The following is a 19,300-nucleotide window of genomic DNA, read 5'->3' on the forward strand; positions in this document are numbered from 1 at the left end:
TTTACGTACCGTGAGGTACAATTTTTTTAATGAAGTTACTAAATAGTACAAATTAGGTACAAAAATATGGTATGCTTTACAATTATTTTTATTTAGGTACACCCGCCATTCTGACTTTCACGTACAAATTGTAAATTCTATTTAAGTATTTTTGCTGGATGCAATGATGCCACTGTCAATTTATTTGCCACACACCACTCCACACCACCTGCATTTATTTCAGTTAAAAAAGTAGGTACTATTTGATCTTACCTTTATCTGATATGAGTTGACTTTGTGCTTCGGCAGGAGGTTGAAGGTAGAGAAGTCGAGCCTCCTGGAGAAAATCCCGTTGGCACCAGCGCCAGCTCTGAAATGACAATCGATCCATTATAGCTTAAATATTTCAGTCATTATCAGACTAGACTATTTCGGGGTGGGGTTGGCCCGACATCAGCTAGGCGGGTCAAAGCTTCTGTTCGGGGATATATAACGTTTTGAGGGTGTCGGCGTTGGCGTGAACAATTAATTTTAGCCGTCAAAAGTGCCCTTTTAACGTAGGTAGCGTAAAGTGTCATGAAAATGCATTGCTTTTTTTCAACAACCACTAAATGTAGAATAAGTTACAAAAAACAAAAACTTAAGGGCATTTGGAATGTACTCAATGTACTATAAATAATTATTTGTGCAACAAGGGAGCAGAGTTCGATATTTCTTAGAGTGCTTATTTTGATTCCAGTAAAAGCGTAAAAACTATAATAAAATTAATTAATTTAGAATAGCGTAGTAAGGTAATCAAAAGCACGAGATGTAAAAAACTTTGATGTCGTGTAGCACACACAACTTTTCACTTTAGCAGTGGGTACATATTTAGAGGAAAAATACAACCTGAAAAAATACAAACTTTGTCAGCATTTTTTCTCTCGTGTCTCCTCAATCTTCTATGTGTATTCTAAAATCGAATCATATCATATAATAACATCTATCGCAATAAAATACAAAAAAAAAAAAAAATATATAGATATCAGTGTAATAATAGGAGACATCAACTGACAGTTCAGTTTAAAAAACAACTTTAAGGTACGCTTGGAATTGTGCAGATACTTCAACGAGTGGAGATCGTTAAAAGTACATAGACTAACTTAATTTGACTATTAAATACGGAAATAGTATGATTACGAATTCATAGGTACTCGTATGTGATTTTGAACGATGTGCTCTGACTTTTTGAGGGTCTATTATAAACTGTCAATATACGGTTGAATGACGTTTGATCGTTTCTCTGCCTCTTTCTTTTTGACTAGAAAAGGATAGAGCGAATATACTCCCAAGTATTTCGATACTTGTATTAGGCCCCGCACGTTGAAATGACAATCGAATGTAAAGCTCATTCAATATAAACAATGTCATTTTGTTACTCGCAGTTAGCAAAATCGTATTTTGCACACTGTTTTCAAGCAGCTCCAGATGCTGAGGTGAAGCATAACAATCAGAGGAAAATCGGAGATCCAGTCAAGTAAAACTAATAACGCAGCATTGAAACAACTTTTAATTACTTAATCAAATTATTCAGATTTGCAGCCGACACGCAGGCTTGCAGGGTTTACGTCTAGCGTGACAGTTTAACTTTATAATCACGGTTGTAATTAGACGATCATAACTACTAAATATTAGGTCGTATAAGTGCAACTTTAAAGAAGTTACCTAATCTATTTCAGTACAATATAAAAGTAATGTTAGTTGAAGTGACAAGACAATTCGATAGGTATTTCATCAATAAACAGTTCAGGATCAGTTTAACGTAACGTTATGCTAGTAATGAGCATCATTACCGTTTTAGAGTTCAGTATCTGTCTGTCTGTCTGTCAGCAGCTATATCAATTGCGCTATATGTTATCATCGTCATCATCATCTCAGCCGAAAGACAACGGTTTCCCGCGACTTCAACCAGATCGACGGTCCATCTAGTCAGGGGCCTTTCCACGCTGCGTCTTCCGATATCCACACAAAATGCTGACATAATGGTAAAAAAGCTTTTTGCTTTAATTATCTGGTATCATACATGTATAAAATGTCTTGGATGTCTTTTAAAAATAATAAGGATCTTATGTGTTACTTATTATTGCATAAGCCGATTAGTTAACTGAGTACATGTTTATATACTACTTAAACCCAATAGATCTCACTTGTTAGAAAACTGAATGAAAATATAAAAATCGGCCTTGATACATCTCGCCTAGAGATGACGCACTATTAAATTTTAGGCAAAAATCATACAGGTCACTGCTGCCACTGCATATACATACCTACGGTACGTTCCGGTGTTGATTAATGTCTTAATAATTTTAATATTAATTACATTGTGTGTACTCGTCAACTAAGTGTTGAAAATGTACAAACGAAGTAATTTACCGAGTGCCTCTACAACGATTAACGGTTAACCTTAGGGTTACATAAAGTTTCACATTCAAATTATATGCCATATTGGGAATGAATTTAATTAATACTATTGAAAGTTGCACAATATTATTGTAAGATAATAATTTAACACTTTTATTTACTTTACTACAATACCTATTTGAATAAGCCAGGCGAGTAACGGAAGCGACTTACTATCTAAGTATCTACTTGATCACGAATACATAGGACTAACAACACTCGTTGAAGTGTTAGTCACTTAGCATGATCTAATTTTAGGCAAAAAAAAAACTATAAAGCTAGCATTTCAATTGCGACAGCATTGCAGCGCATAGTCTCTACAAACTGCATTGTTGCAAAAAATACATTATACGAGACACCAAAATTGTAATTTACATTTCCATTTTACATCGCAGCATTGCTGACGAATGTATGTTGTATTAATACTAATAATACCCTGAATAGATAGATATCAGGTAGAACGTTAAATGAAAACTTCTTTTATGTACTGATGTACATAACTATCAAAGTCCATAGTTAGAAATTCGGACAAAAGTCGTTTGAAGTTTAATTGACAATAGAATTTAAATAGGTGTAAAAAAGTATTCCGGAAAAGTACCTCATACGTTACAATACAATATTTCGCATAACTTACAATAACATTTGCAAAAATAAAACCTAATCAGAGTAAACAGAAATCTAAATCACCAGTTTTTTTCCGCCGTGCAAAACAGAAATAAAACGCCAAGGCTCAAGGTCTTAAAAAAAAGGAGTTGTTTTTCATTGCCAAGGCCACAGATAGCCGGTATCTGGCGGGACGTGTCAACATCGCATTGTGTTTACATGCAGGCACAGACGCGCCAAGTGCGAGTTGCACGAGCGCTCGAGTGATCCGTGCCATATTGCTGCCTGCAGTACCTAATTGGTACTTTGACTATGTTTTACTGCATTTTACTTCATTCGATTATAGGTCGAGTAGGTAATGTGCACCACAGTACAACAGTGTCCCATCTCTTTATTGAGGAATTCACGTTTGATGCTTAATTTCCAGAGGCTACGGACTGCTTGTCCATTCATTCTAGTCGTAGGCGCCATTGTAACATTTGTAACTTGTAACGTACATCGTCAACTAGTTTTTGTGGCATGCGGCGTGTATGTGTATATATGTCCTTTATTTGAAATATTTTGTTTTCTATAAATCGTCGATATTACGTAGCGTAGCGACTTGTGAAAGCGCTACGCCTAGTATTTTAGATTTAGTACAATAATGATAAGTATATCGTTTTGTTTTAGCAAATAGGTAAATTAAAATTACTACCTAGACACTTTTCTCCTCAATAAGTTTGCAAACCTTAGCGACATGTGCCAATTTTGGAATAGCAATAAAAACGAGACATTGCGTGTCGCGTAACCGTCAGTGCCTCCACTTACTTATGGCGGCGGAAATGCGTCGTTCTACCAGACAGGTGACCTTGGGGCTTTGTTTTCGTAAAAAACGATGACTAACGTAGTCGCCCTAGTTACCTACTCGTAACGCGATCTTAATCGTTGTTATTTAATCGTTTGTTTGTTAGTCACGTCAGCAATGTGCGGTCTAAAGTCACTGTTTAGTTTTTAGGGAGGCACCTAGGGAGAAATAAAATTATTAACCTTGCACAAAAACTTAATCTCGTCTTGATTGAAGTATATAATTATGCATCGTCGGTTGTGTTGTAACACTGGTCAACGCAACAACAAACATTTTCGACTGCTATCAATATTTTTGTGATAAATAAATAGAATAAATACATTTTTTCTTTAAATTATTATATTCGATGAGGATTTCTAACGTAGGTATTTAAAAATCATCCGTATTTGTGAGATGATGTAGGTAGCTACAACTCATTAATTCTAGTAAACAATAATAAGCCAACATAATACCTTGTTTACATCGAAATTCGACAAACCTATAGCTACGTTTTAGACACGGGAAGCGTTACATTTGCTTGCAAAACGAATGCAACATAGCAATCGCGGCCTTGAATAAAAATAACGATGTTTTTGTCGACACGGTTTTATATTATGAAGTGCCTTGCGCGCCACGTTCATAGCATAGTAGAAGGAGATCAGTACGAATACGAATCCCTTGAATATTTTTATGCACCTAGATTCGACAATGTTGTATAGACATAAGGTGTTTTCATATTAGGTATTATGGAGTAAATTAAAATTACATACATAATATGTACCTATGTACTTGCGATATGGTTTGGGTATTTTGGGTCTTTGGATGGCTGACTGCGCGGCTAAAGTGACGATAAACGACATGCGCGGGCGCGCCTCGCCTGTGTTTACTTAGGACTGTAACCATAACTATGTTGGTATAATAGTCATACTCATACAAGGCGCGCGCGACCATATTACTCAATTTTATTACGGCCGTTTTTCCAGCGCTAAAAGCTGCATACATCAGTTTACACTATTAGTCCAAGATTGTTTGGAGATCCATAACATTTACATTCGACAAACATGTTTAACGATATACGAGGACGACTGGTTCAGTACGTACCTAGGTATTACGAAAACAAAACCTTTAAATTATAACAAAAAAAACCTACGAGCAAGTCGTAGGAGGAAGTTAAATAACTTTAACTAATATGAATGTGTTATATGAATGTGTTTGGCGTCAACGTCGTTGGCAATTTAATTAATTCGACATATGAAACTACATAAAATTGCTGTCATAAACACTGCAATAAACTTCTACGAATCATTCTATCTGTTTACGATGAGTTTCACAGAAAGCAAGCTGCAGCGTCGCTTAAAAATCGCCGAGTACTAAAAATAATGCACACGTCTATTGTGATTTGAAAGTAGACACCTCAGTGGGAGTTAGCAACCGGTTCCAGACTTTCTCATTCATGAGCCGACCCACGCCACGCAACCGGGCCGCATGGCGAACCCGATCTATTGAAACTAATTTCACCCTTTAACATAAGTACAGGCTCTTTGATTTGCCTCTGCCGCACGCGATAGCAAAAGATGGGTTGTAATCGTTTTGATGGAAATGTTTTAGTGTAAGTGTCTAGAATATGTTTACCTACACAATATTCGAGAGCGATTTAGTGCTCTTGTTGTAGGATATGCTTAAAGTATAGTAGCCTTGTTTTCAAAGTTAGGTATTTCAGTTTAACGACCTCTAAGCGGACGAGGTCGTAGGTAGATACTAGTTAATATATATTCATATAGTTGAACTATACTGTATTTATTTTTTCATACCCTGGAACCCTGGCTGAGGACTCGGTGCAGTGTTGTGACGTTCTTACATGTTCTGTGTATTTGAATAATTCAACCTGTTTTAAATAAAACTCATTACTTCTTATGCTGCGAGCGATATTTTAGAGTGTGGGCGTTACTCGCTTTTCTCCATATTGTCAAATCATTTACAAACATCGTATATTAAATAACATAATAGTATGTTAACACACATACATAGTGAATAATTATCACCAGATCGCAATAACATTGTACTAAAATGTAAATTGTAAGAGATCGTAATCGCGTTTCACAGCTGTTGAACGTTCAGCGTAATGAGTTTTATGGACGTTTTATACAATTGATACGATAGCATTACCAGAGTCAAAACAAACTAATGGTATAAATAAAACATTTTTGGCGCGCGAATGATGTCAATTCATAACCTTCACATTGATCCTTAATTACTGTTCAAATATTTTACTGTAGCATTTGAAACAAACAAGTGTTTTTTTTTATCGCGGTCTATTTATAAACTTTTATCGCGGTTTATGCAGTCAACAAAATAATTCGTAAATAGTACGTACATAGCTGCATTAATCCATTTAATAGTGATAATAATAATAAGCTAAACGAGCTTGTAAACAAAGCTGGCCTTGGCCTCGCATTCGCACAATGGGCCTCACTAAATTCGATTACACAACATCGCTCGGTTATTTCGCTCACGATTTTTCCCAAAAAAAAGCGGCGCACGCGTTTCGCCTTCGGAATAACGTATCATTTTTAGGAAATCAAATAGCATAGGTATTATAATTGTTGCTAGTGTACGCACTTTTGAGGTAGTAGAATAACTTTAGAATTAGAATAACAAATTCCTTCAAAATCTCTATATTGGCGTATTAACATAACTTGATAATAATACTGGTATAATTCGACCAGGAAAAAATAAAAGAATTCTAATCAGATGTTATGTAAGCAGATAACCCTTCAACAATAAACTATGCTGGGAATACATTCCCTAGATGCCGCTAAATAAATTCCTTCGGCTTAATTAATCGAGTCAGGATTGATCTCGGCCCGCTTTGAATTTGTCAGAAATTCGGTTCCCAAATAAATAAATATTCGTATAGAATCGAGATATTATGTAATGTAGTACCTAGGTACCTACTTTAATACTCGTAATGCAATACAGCCACGAATGCTGAAGAAAATAAATATTTTTAGGTAGTGTGGTGTAGTCGAGTAAAGGGGCAAGGCACATCTATATTGGGAAATTGGGAATGGGAGTTGGGACTGACTTACGTTGAAATTAATAAATAATATGAACACGCCATTTAGATCACAAAAATACACATTAAACACAGACAGTACTACACGTAGAAAGGTACAAAAAGGATGACGTCCGAAGCGACCGGTAATAAAAATAATTAGGCAATTAGTTGAATTGAGCGGGGGCGCGGCGATCGGACCTCATTGTATGTAAAGCCAGACTCGATCAACCGTGACTACTTACTATTTATTCCTGGGCTGTTATTCCAATAGCTTTCAAATCATTCGCTTTAAGCGAACCTTGTATAGCTTCGCTCTTCTCCTTTATAGAAAGGAGGCTGAGCGAACTGAGTCTAAGTGACTTCGAGATCCGTAACTCTGGTCTGATGCGTTATTTGCATACTGTACTCCTATTTACCACTTGAAACTGTCCATTAAGTTTTTATTTAGACTGAGTCTAAGTGACTTCGAGATCAGTAACTCTGCTACCTACTTTATTTCTCCTATTTACCACTTGAAACTGTGCATTAAATTTTTATTTAGGTACCTAAACCTATTCAAGAATTCGAAATGTATTGAAGAATTTGAAAAAAGTTGCATACATAAAACTGTACTGTCGTTAGCGTGAACGTGTTAAAAAAGCACAACATCTTACCTAACGAAGCCAAAAATACATATAGGTATTTAGTTTTACCTATGCAATTTAAGGAGCAATAGTATGAGCATTACTGTTTTAGTATGTTGTAGTTTGTGTAGTTTTGAACAATAACATAGTAAAACAGTAACGTTCATACTGTTGCTCAGAACAGTAAAATTTGCATGTACTCAAAATTATCTAGCTAATTAGAAACGAAGTTCCAGCCAACGTTTACTTTATAGAACGAGGTAGAATTATCTTGGTAGGCGGTCTGTTTATTGGCTACTCGTGTGCGTCCATTTATGTAATGCAGCATACAATTTAAAATTCTATCGCGATATCCTCGCGACGATGAGAAAACCGGTTTGCTAAATAGGTATAACGGATAAATAATATGGGCACACATTGATACAGACAACTGGAACGATCGCGAAAGATGATAATAATTGTAATACCTACTCTAGTAATTAATAATTAATAAAAATCCTCTTTCGACCGAAGCTTGAGTTTCGGTAAAAAAATCCTTTTTCGGTCGTACACTAATAATAACTAATTGGTCAACAGAATTTAGCATCACAATCTAATCTTTTTCTTTTGTGCATATCATAAAGTACTTCTCTTTGTAAATAATTACAATGCAGAAAACTTATTTTTTAAGCTCATTCCAATGAAGAATATCTAACTGATTATTCTTGAAACACATTTTGTCCACTGAACTCATACTGTAGATTTGATAAAAACAAGACTTACTTAAATATATAATGTGCCACATCACATTCCGTGTTATGGCATTAAATTAAATATGTTATGAATAAAAAGATCTTTCAATGGATCAAAACAAACAAATAAGTAGTGTGATACGCAAGACATGCATCACTGATCACTATCATTTGCCACCCACTTGTTGCCCACGTTTATAGCCAATGGCATCTTATAACGCTACTAGGTATATCTCACATGTAGGCAATCGGTGCAATCGCTCTCATTATACACCAACAACGCGATCAAATGGAAATGTTACTAAAAAGAAATTATCGACGTTAATATCGAGACCTCCCCGTCGTACCAATTCGTTTTTCTATTACAGCACTTCAATCTGACAGTTAAATGACTTATTACAATGAAATATCTAAATTAACTTCATTGAAGCACGGCGCGGTGATGCTGAAGTTTATTTGTCGTGGGATCATAACCATATCATAACTGTTGTTTTTTTTAATGGCTAACTTCTAGCAAGAAGGTCGAAAAAGGTTAGTGTTTGTTTTCAAAATTCATCACATTTTCAAATAAAGATATACTTTAGCCCCCTTATTCATAAATGTGTACTAAAGTTACGATGCCAGTAATAATCGTTTGTCCCTTTCCATCATACCGATACGTCGGAAAGGGACAAACGATTATTAGCAGCATCGTAACTTTAGTACACGTTTATGAATAAGGGGGTATATACCTATACCCCCTTAATAAGGGGGTATTAGGCAAATAGGTACATTTACACAAAGTTGAAAAAAAAAATGTACCTTGCGTTTTTAATTATATAAATGTAAGTATACAGAAAACGTAAAACCTATATTTTATTAATATAATTTTTAATTTGACATTTAGGTCTCCTTGAAACTAATTGTCTTAGTTTTGGGCTAAGGTTTCACAAAATATGTACTTAGTTTTGTATTATGTATACAATTTTAAAACTTGGCATAAACAAATAATGAATGTAAGTGACATAGAGAATTGATAGTTTACATCCAAGCTTTTGACATAAGTCCCCGTGGATTCAGGTTCTTCTCTTACTCTCACTGACCGTAAGCGCGAGCGAGATGACTGTGCCTGCCCGGGATCGCGGATATTATGTTTTTGAATTTAAATGAAATTTCTGTAAGTTTTAATTTAAAATTAAAAAAAAAAAGTAATCGTTGATAAATAAAACTGCGCATTTATAGAAGCAATTTTCATATTTATAGCTTTTGAGCAAAAATTGTAACAATTTTTTAATCGAGCAATTTTTTATTGTGATTTTTTTTCTATCGAGCGAAATTCCAGAAATCAGGTTGTAAATTTAAAATGGATAAAATGACTAGAGAATGGCCTCAATATTGCTAATTATTTTTTTGTTAACCGAATTGTGATCTAAAAAAGAGCTACGATTTTTTCAAATAGGTATGTAATCTTCTGGCTGAACCTGTTGCATCTTAAGGGGCTCCCTGCGGTATTCATCGATTTTTGACTACATTTGCACTATAGATAGAATATACATATTTTATTCCTACGTACATTACTCCTACATTTACACAATAGATAGAATTATAAAACAAATGGCTATTGGTTCTTCAATCTTTTATCTCCATTCTGGTCTGCCGGATTTTGAAAGAAATGAACACTTATTATTTATATATTTTTTAAACATTGTCTAAAAGCACACTATTTTCGTTACACGATTACCGTGAAGGTTTTTACATGTATGAAATCTATACATTTGGGTTCGTCTTTGACGTCTCTAAAAACTGGTCAAAGATTTTAATTTTAAACTAATCAACATAAAAGTCATGGCCAGTAAACCAGTTTTTTGGCCTAAAATTGTTCAAATTTGATGCCAAATATCTCGAAGACAGTGAACTTTGAAGTAAATATGGGATACTATATTGCTTACAGCCGTTGCTTTTAATATGATTAGCTACAAAAAACATTAGAAAACTGAGGGATTCAGATCGAAGGTCATTGACGTTAGAAATGTTAGAATAAGAGGCGCTTTAAGAATAAGAGGTAATTTGTTACCAAAAATATACAAACAAAATTTATTTAGGTACTCTCGGTACTCCTGTGTACTTACTTCGATTTTATAATTTATCATTTTAGGCTTAGAAGAGGGGGGAGGCCTTTGCCCAGCAGTGGGACACAATAGGCTCGTTATAATATATCATTTTAACCTATAGAGATACGATATACCTAAGATTCACCAATCCAAACAAAAATAAATATTTATTACTACCTATTTAAAAACCTTAAGTGAGGCAGTATTTTTATCCATATTTCCTTAATCTCAGAAAATCTCGTCAGTACAGTATTTCTAAGCTAAGCTACACGTGTTATGGCTATGGCATCGTTCTACTAAATAGTAGGCGTGCGGTTTAAAATCTGTGCCAATTTTATTCTGAGGTGATCATTATAATTAATACAATTATTATTTAAGTAATACACATTATAAACTCTATTTAATATTACAATAATATATTACAAACTCCGAACCTATAAAGATCGTAACACAGCTTCTAGTACATCTTATCCGACTAAATGTCACTGAGAGAAATGCGCTCTGAGTCGGGTCAGCTCGTGATCGCAACATTATTGGAACCAATTACAGTCTCAGCTACTGTCGTTATTTTCGAGTCGAGTTAGATTCATAAGGAAATACTGAATTTAATGTCATTAAAAGTTCGTTTAAGCAAGTGTAGTTTTAAGCTTGTGTAGTTCGATTAAGTTACAAACATGGGTCAATTTTATTACTACGTGATTTAGAATTGGTACAGGACAAGTGTCTATAAAAATAACTAAAATAATTGCTAGTTCCGTTTTTGCCGAACTAAATTATATTGCCGGGGGAAAGCCAAATAGCTTATACGCCAATGAGATGACGTTTATGTACCTGTTAGTTCATGTTATATATTTAGGTATCGTAACACAGATATTAAGATAAGAGCATTTTTAAGCTTACCTACGTGAAATGGATGTAGTGAGTGCTACTTCGTGTTATTTACTGAATAAACTAAAGCTTTTTTATAATTAATGTATCGACGCGATAAATGTCAGTAGTTCGACCACTCAGAAATTGATAACGATTCGAATTGAACATAATTCATTGATTTGATAATGAACTGTTTATTAATTTTTAATGTCATTACAAAAGATTATATTGTACCTACATATAAAAATGCTCATTAAAACAAACAATACAACCATTATATTTGTTGCATAATTTATCATCAGTATTATGTCACATACTCTTTAATATTAGATTAATGAATATACATTCATAGCAATCTAAATAGTTCTAAGAATTTCCGGCAGTAAAGTGGCCGAAAATAAGCCAAACAACTAACAATAGTACCTACTGTTTGCTTATCAGAATGAGTAATGTTAGACATGTAACGTGTGAGCACTTGTACGTGCATGTGTGTAGGAAGGTGTTATGTAACCTAACAGACAAACATAAGCTTTATTTTCAGACTCGTCTAGTAGATGTAATCGGTATTCTATGATTGAATGTTGCTTGATAAACAACTCGTTGAAACTATTAATACAGACGACAATCTTGTTTTAAGGTGCCGTAGGTAAAGAGAGCGGAGTTTTTGAACAATCGTACTACTTTTTTAGATCACAATATGGTTGCCAAGAATTTGCAATCTTGAGGATTTTCTCTAGTGACTATAACAAATGAATATTAAAATTCACATCCATCTCGCTCACGCTTACGCTCAGAAAGAGTGAGAAAAAAACTCGAATCTGCGGGACCTTAATACGCACATCACTTAAAAAATTAATCCAAATGACGATGGCCTACATGCATGAAAAATGTGAAATCCGCAATGTTTTGTTGCATTTTAAGTAAAGATATTACCTATACTATTATATCTTTACTTACCATTCCTGTCCAAGATATTAGAGTTAAAAAAACCTAAAATTTATAAACATATTTTTTTATAAAATGAAGCAAATTTAATTTACACACAATCTTGTCATGCCTATTAATTAATGAAAATACATACTAAAATATATCTAAACATAAAACTAATTAAAAACTAAACCTAAATATATCAGAACTTAAATATTAACTAAATATGTATAAAATAACTACCTACCTATTGGCTCTACCGGGCCGCCCCCGATGCAAAGGTGCCCATCACGCTTTATTAGTCTTTTATAACAAGACATACAAATATTAGCAACAATCCATTTAAACAATTTTTTTTCGGCGTCAATAACGATTAATTTATTTTTCATGCTTCTTTTGGCTACATTCTGGCGCAGCCGTGTGTGTTGACTTGTGACGCGCTTTTTGTATGGGGCGTGTTTACTTTTTACTCGCGGCACGCGCGCCACATTTATTTTCGCAATTTGGAAGTTTCTGGGGTACAATATACATAGCAGGTCTATTAGAAACATTTGGATCTAACGGGAAGTAGAACCGATTGACATGCATCTTCCAAAAAAAAATCTATATATACTTTTCATTGTAATGCAAATATACATGCACCAGACATGTTTGAAATGCAATATTGTGTGTCGAATACAAGTTTATTTCTTATCAAGCCAAGCATAAAAATACATCTATTTAATAAATGGAACCAATGTAATCTTTCATAGTTTTCAGGATGCAGTCATGAAACGTTTTATGTGGTATTGCGTCGTTGCCTGCGCGTGAGTGCATCCGTTGGTCACGTAACGTATTGTTCACAAGTTTGTATTTATTGAGTATGGTTAGTGCCACTGTTTATTGCGCTTTAGCTACATTGTTAGATTATTTACGTTTTTACGGCATATCGAAGGTCAAAGTTTTCCTCGTTTTCAGTAGCAAAGGTAAAGCGTAGTTTGTTTGGAAATTATGCAGTTTAAAAATTGGTTTACTGCGTTTACGGGCTTAACGCCGTCAACTTGAATATACAAAGTAAGTGGAAGAGACACTAGCAATTTATTCGTACTTTTTGCAATAACAATATCTGATGGATGGTAAAATATGTAGTATTTTTGATTAGCTTTGATTTGATTTTCACTTGAATGTACGTGCATCAGTCAACTTCAACACGACAATAAATTTGTTGCAACGTCACGGACAGCTAGTGCGATAAGTCACCGGCAGATAGCGTCGCACGACTACAAATATCCTTAATTGTTATTTAAGTTAGCTCATACAAATATATATACACAACCACGCTAAGTACTTACACTTACTTAATTCTTGCGTGTATTTAAGAATAATGTATTTGTTTATTTATCATTTTTCAAACCTACATTAAGAGTAAGTAAACAAATATTTCTCAAGTAGGTATTCTGTGATTTTCGTCATGAATTTGTAGCTGCCCTATGACGCGGAGTTTAATTTAAAGGTTTTATTACGATAAAACATTTCCCTCAAGTCAAAAGTCAGACGGAGCTCGTAAAGCAAGCTCCTGTTGATGAAATATTGCCCGCCATACAAGCCCCTCGAGCGTTGTGCGAGCCTCGTACACTGCGCGATTTAAACTGCGCTTTATTAACGAAAACTGAGATAATTGAAATTTATTTCAGACTCTTTAGTCCTGTTTCTTTGCAGTTAGTGTAACAATCGGTATAACCTTTATTATAGGGACAATGAACGCGATAGGTGCTGGAGCTCGTTGAACTACTGAACTTTGCTTACCGTTGCCACACTGTTGGCATTACAGCCGTAATGGCATTCATCGTAAGCTATCAATTATCATATGCATTTGGTGCAAATTTTACATATGACTCAAGCTTGCACATAAGGAATACGTAATAACAGGAAATGCATTAGCGATCACGATCAGTTATCAAAGCGTTTTGATCCTTAATTTTTAGTTTTTTTTTTCTGTGCACGGGAAGCAATCAGATAGAATTTCTAGCCTGCAATATGGCAGCACGGTAACGTGGCGCATTTTATATTTAGCTCGGACGAACATAAAGCTTCGTTTACAAATTTAATTGCATCGGCGATCGCCCGCCGCGGACGCAAATAGACTCGCAACGCGCCCCTGAACCTACCCGAACTTTCTCCCGCCATCTCAGTGCGCGGACGACGAGAAAATATTTGTAAGTTTGTTTTTAAACGGGTTGTTAAGCTAAGAGTCGGCTGTATCGGACTGAGTGCATTTCAGCGTGAGTAATGCTCTCGCTGGTCGGTCGCAGCGAGATCGAGAGAGCCGTTTTAAAGGCCAGGCTACTTTCTTACTCTCGCGATTCGCATAGGCGGAATTTAATGGAAACGGCCGCAATAAAGCGTTATTAAACTGCTTATAAAATTTATAAATATCTGTTTATTGGTCTAGTAAACTTCAAACTGCATTCAAAGCTGACACATACATTATTATAACGATGGCCTGCCCCGTCTGGCGAACGCTGAACGCAGAACTTCCAAGAGTCATTTTGAGAATTAATGGCTAAATTATGCATAGTCCGGTCGGAATTGTCGCCGGTCCGCCGCTCGACTGCTTAATGAACTTAAGAGTCCTTATTCCTACAGACGAGCGTATTTTGTAAAATGCTTCCTTTTTCATTCAAGATTACGACGTAACTATTAGTATTTATTCAAAAACTGATAACGTACTTAAATAATCGTTTCCTAAACTAGGGGCTCCAACAGTTCAAATTTTCATTTTCTCTTTTAAACCTCTTTTTTAATGAGGTTTTTTGGGAGTCTTTTCCAAATTTTGCAGTGAGATGTGGCGTTTCGGTTCTCAATTTTGCTATAAACAAGAATCATTTGGTACATGAATGACTAGAATTTGATTCAACATATCTCGTACGAGGGGCTGGAATGATTAACAATCGAAGATTCATTTGAAAAAACTGATAAAATACCTTCCGAGTTTTCTTCATTTTTTTGGCGAAAACAGGGTTTTAGTATATTTTATTTCCGCAAATTGTACGCATATTTTGCTTTAAAAATAATATTATAGCAAACTGTAACTTTATGTTAAACTATAAAAAAAAAATCGTAACTATGGGACCTACATTGCCGTAAATTTATATTTTTTTAAAACACGTATAAATCACGCAGCAGCGACGCCCCGCTCTCAGTCCGCGCGGAGCGCGCTTAGAGGACGGACCTGTGCTCGATTGTCAGGCATTCGTTGCGATCGTAATCAGCTACGGAGTTCCGAGAAGTGCTATATACTGCGATTAGAAAATCTTAATAAAAGTTCATTTTTTACAGTATACCTAACAGACTCGCTTATTGATGGATTTTCAGTGTTACTTTTTTTTAAATACTAAGTCGGTGGCAAACAAGCATACGGCCCGCATATGTACGCCTGCAACTCCAGAGGAGTTACATGCGCGTTGCCGACCCTAACCCCCTCCCGCCCCTCGTTGAGCTCTGGCAACCTTACTCACCGGCAGGAACACAACACTATGAGTAAGGTCTAGTGTTATTTGGCTGCGATTTTCTGAAAAACGCATTTTCACTTGAAATTACGTTAGGGTTTGCATTATTATTTTTGACCCGGATGAAGTCCAAGTTCTCATGATGGAGTCAGGAGTTGGTCACCAGAACTTCTAATCTACTAATTATAATCCCATCGTGTTTGGGCTCAAAAGATTTGCCCTGACGAACACCATCGATCTAGATGAGGTCCAGGGTCTCATGATGGAGTCAGGAGTTGGTCACTAGAACTCCTAATCTACTCATTATAATTCCATCGTGTTTGGGCTCAACAGAGTTGCCCTGATGAGCACCTTCAATCTAGATGAGGTCCAGGGTCTCATGATGGAGTCAGGAGCTGGTCACCAGAACTCCTAATCTACTCATCATAACTCCATCGTGTTTGGGTTCAATAGAGTTGCCCTGACGAGCACCATCAATCTAGATGAGGTCCAGGGTCTCATGATGGAGTCAGGAGCTGGTCACCAGAACTCCTAATCTACTCATCATAACTCCATCGTGTTTGGGCTCAATAGATTTGCCCTGATGAACACCATCGATCTAGATGAGGCCCAGGGTCTCATGATGGAGTCAGGAGTTGGTCACCAGAACTCCTAAACTACTCATCATAACCTCATCGTGTTCGGGCTCAATAGATTTGCCCTGACGAGCATCATCAATCTAGATAAAGTCCAGGGTCTCATGATGGAGTCAGGAGTTGGTCACTAGAACTCCTAATCTACTCATTATAATTCCAACGTGTTTGGGCTCAAAAGATTTGCCCTGATGAGCACCATCGATCTAGATGAGGTCCAGGGTCTCATGATGGAGTCAGGAGTTGGTCACCAGAACTCCTACTCTACTCATCATAACTCCATCGTGTTTGGGCTCAATAGAGTTGCCCTGACGAGCACCTTCAATCTAGATGAGGTCCAGGGTCTCATGATGGAGTCAGGAGCTGGTCACCAGAACTCCTAATCTACTCATCATAACTCCATCGTGTTTGGGTTCAATAGAGTTGCCCTGACGAGCACCATCAATCTAGATGAGGTCCAGGGTCTCGTGATGGAGTCAGGAGCTGGTTACCAGAACTCCTAATCTACTCATCATAACTCCATCGTGTTTGGGCTCAATAGATTTGCCCTGATGAACACCATCGATCTAGATGAGGCCCAGGGTCTCATGATGGAGTCAGGAGTTGGTCACCAGAACTCCTAATCTACTCATCATAACTCCCATCGTGTATGGGCTCAATAGAGTTGCCCTGACGAGCATCATCAATCTAGATAAAGTCCAGGGTCTCATGATGGAGTCAGGAGTTGGTCACTAGAACTCCTAATCTACTCATTATAATTCCAACGTGTTTGGGCTCAAAAGATTTGCCCTGACGAGCACCATCGATCTAGATGAGGTCCAGGGTCTCATGATGGAGTCAGGAGTTGGTCACCAGAACTCCTAATCTACTCATCATAACTCCCATCGTGTATGGGCTCAATAGAGTTGCCCTGACGAGCACCATCAATCTAGATCAGGTCCAGGGTCTCATGATGGACTCAGGAGTTGATCACCAGAACTCCTAGTCTATTCATCATAACTCCATCGTGTTTGGGCTCAAAAGATTTGCCCTGACGAGTACCATCGATCTAGATTAAGTCGAGGGTCTCATGATGGACTCAGTAGTTGGTCACCAGAACTCCTAATCTATTCATCATAATGGTAATTTGATGGTGCTTGTCGGAGTAAATCTATTGAGCCCAAACACGATAGAGTTATGATAAATAGATTACGAGTTCTGGTGACCAACTCCTGACTCCATCATGAGACCCTGGACTTCATCTAGATCGATGGTACTCGTCAGGGCAAATCTTTTGAGCCCAAACACGATGGAATTATAATGAGTAGATTAGGAGTTCTAGTGACCAACTCCTGACTCCATCATGAGACCCTGAACATCATCTAGATTGATGGTGCTCGTGAGGGCAAATCTATTGAGCCCAAACACGATGGAGTTATGATGAGTAGATTAGGAATTATGGTGACCAACTCCTGACTCCATCATGAGACCCTGAACATCATCTAGATTGATGGTGCTCGTGAGGGCAAATCTATTGAGCCCAAACACGATGGAGTTATGATGAGTAGATTAGGAATTATGGTGACCAACTCCTGCTCCATCATGAGACCCTGGACTTCATCTAGATCGATGGTACTCGTCAGGGCAAATCTTTTGAGCCCAAACACTATGGACTTATAATGAGTAGATTAGGAGTTCTGGTGACCAACTCCTGACTCCATCATGAGACCCTGGACTTCATCTAGATCGATGGTACTCGTCAGGGCAAATCTTTTGAGCCCAAACACGATGGAATTATAATGAGTAGATTAGGAGTTCTAGTGACCAAATCCTGACTCCATCATGAGACCCTGAACATCATCTAGATTGATGGTGCTCGTGAGGGCAAATCTATTGAGCCCAAACACGATGGAGTTATGATGAGTAGATTAGGAATTATGGTGACCAACTCCTGACTCCATCATGAGACCCTGGACTTCATCTAGATCGATGGTACTCGTCAGGGTAAATCTTTTGAGCCCAAACACGATGGAATTATAATGAGTAGATTAGGAGTTCTGGTGAACAACTCCTGACTCCATCATGAGACCCTGGACTTCATTTAGATCGATGGTACTCGTCAGGGCAACTCTATTGAACCCAAACACGATGGAGTTATGATGAGTAGATTAGGAGTTCTGGTGACCAGCTCCTGACTCCATCATGAGACCCTGGACTTCATCTAGATCGATGGTACTCGTCAGGGCAAATCTTTTGAGCCCAAACACGATGGAATTATAATGAGTAGATTAGGAGTTCTAGTGACCAAATCCTGACTCCATCATGAGACCCTGAACATCATCTAGATTGATGGTGCTCGTGAGGGCAAATCTATTGAGCCCAAACACGATGGAGTTATGATGAGTAGATTAGGAATTATGGTGACCAACTCCTGACTCCATCATGAGACCCTGGACTTCATCTAGATCGATGGTACTCGTCAGGGTAAATCTTTTGAGCCCAAACACGATGGAATTATAATGAGTAGATTAGGAGTTCTGGTGAACAACTCCTGACTCCATCATGAGACCCTGGACTTCATTTAGATCGATGGTACTCGTCAGGGCAAATCTATTGAGCTCGAATACGATGGAATTATAATGAGTAGATTAGGAGTTCTAGTGACCTACTCCTGACTCCATCATGAGACCCTGGACTTCATCTAGATTGATGGTGCTCATCAGGGTAAATCTATTGAGCCCAAACTCGATGGAGTTATGATGAGTAGATTAGGAGTTCTGGGGAGTTCTGGTGACCAACTCCTGACTCCGTCATGAGACCCTGGACCTCATCTAGATCGATGGTGTTCGTCAGGGCAAATCTTTTGAGCCCAAGCACGATGGAATTATAATGAGTAGATTAGGAGTTCTGGTGACCAACTCCTGACTCCATCATAAGAACCTGGATGGACTTCATTCGGGTCAAAAATAATAATACAAACCCTAACGTGATTTCAAATAACACTGAAACTCTATAGCACTAATGTGCGCAAACGATTGGCATCTTGACTACGCAGCAT

The 19,300-nt window shown here is 37.0% G+C and overlaps 1 protein-coding gene across 1 annotated transcript in view; it reads right to left on the reverse strand.

The window, feature by feature from the left end:
- The window catches only part of LOC133534658 (headcase protein), a 68,669-nt gene that overhangs the window by 36,996 nt on the left and 12,373 nt on the right, over positions 1–19,300 (reverse strand). Inside the window, exon 2 of the mRNA XM_061873865.1 lies at positions 253–349. Within this exon, the coding sequence (XP_061729849.1) occupies positions 253–349 (97 nt within the window). The remainder of the gene's footprint in view (positions 1–252; positions 350–19,300) is intronic.

This window comes from Cydia pomonella, chromosome 2 (genome assembly GCF_033807575.1).
Source record: "Cydia pomonella isolate Wapato2018A chromosome 2, ilCydPomo1, whole genome shotgun sequence".
In the NCBI taxonomy this organism is placed as follows: Eukaryota; Metazoa; Arthropoda; class Insecta; order Lepidoptera; family Tortricidae; genus Cydia; species Cydia pomonella.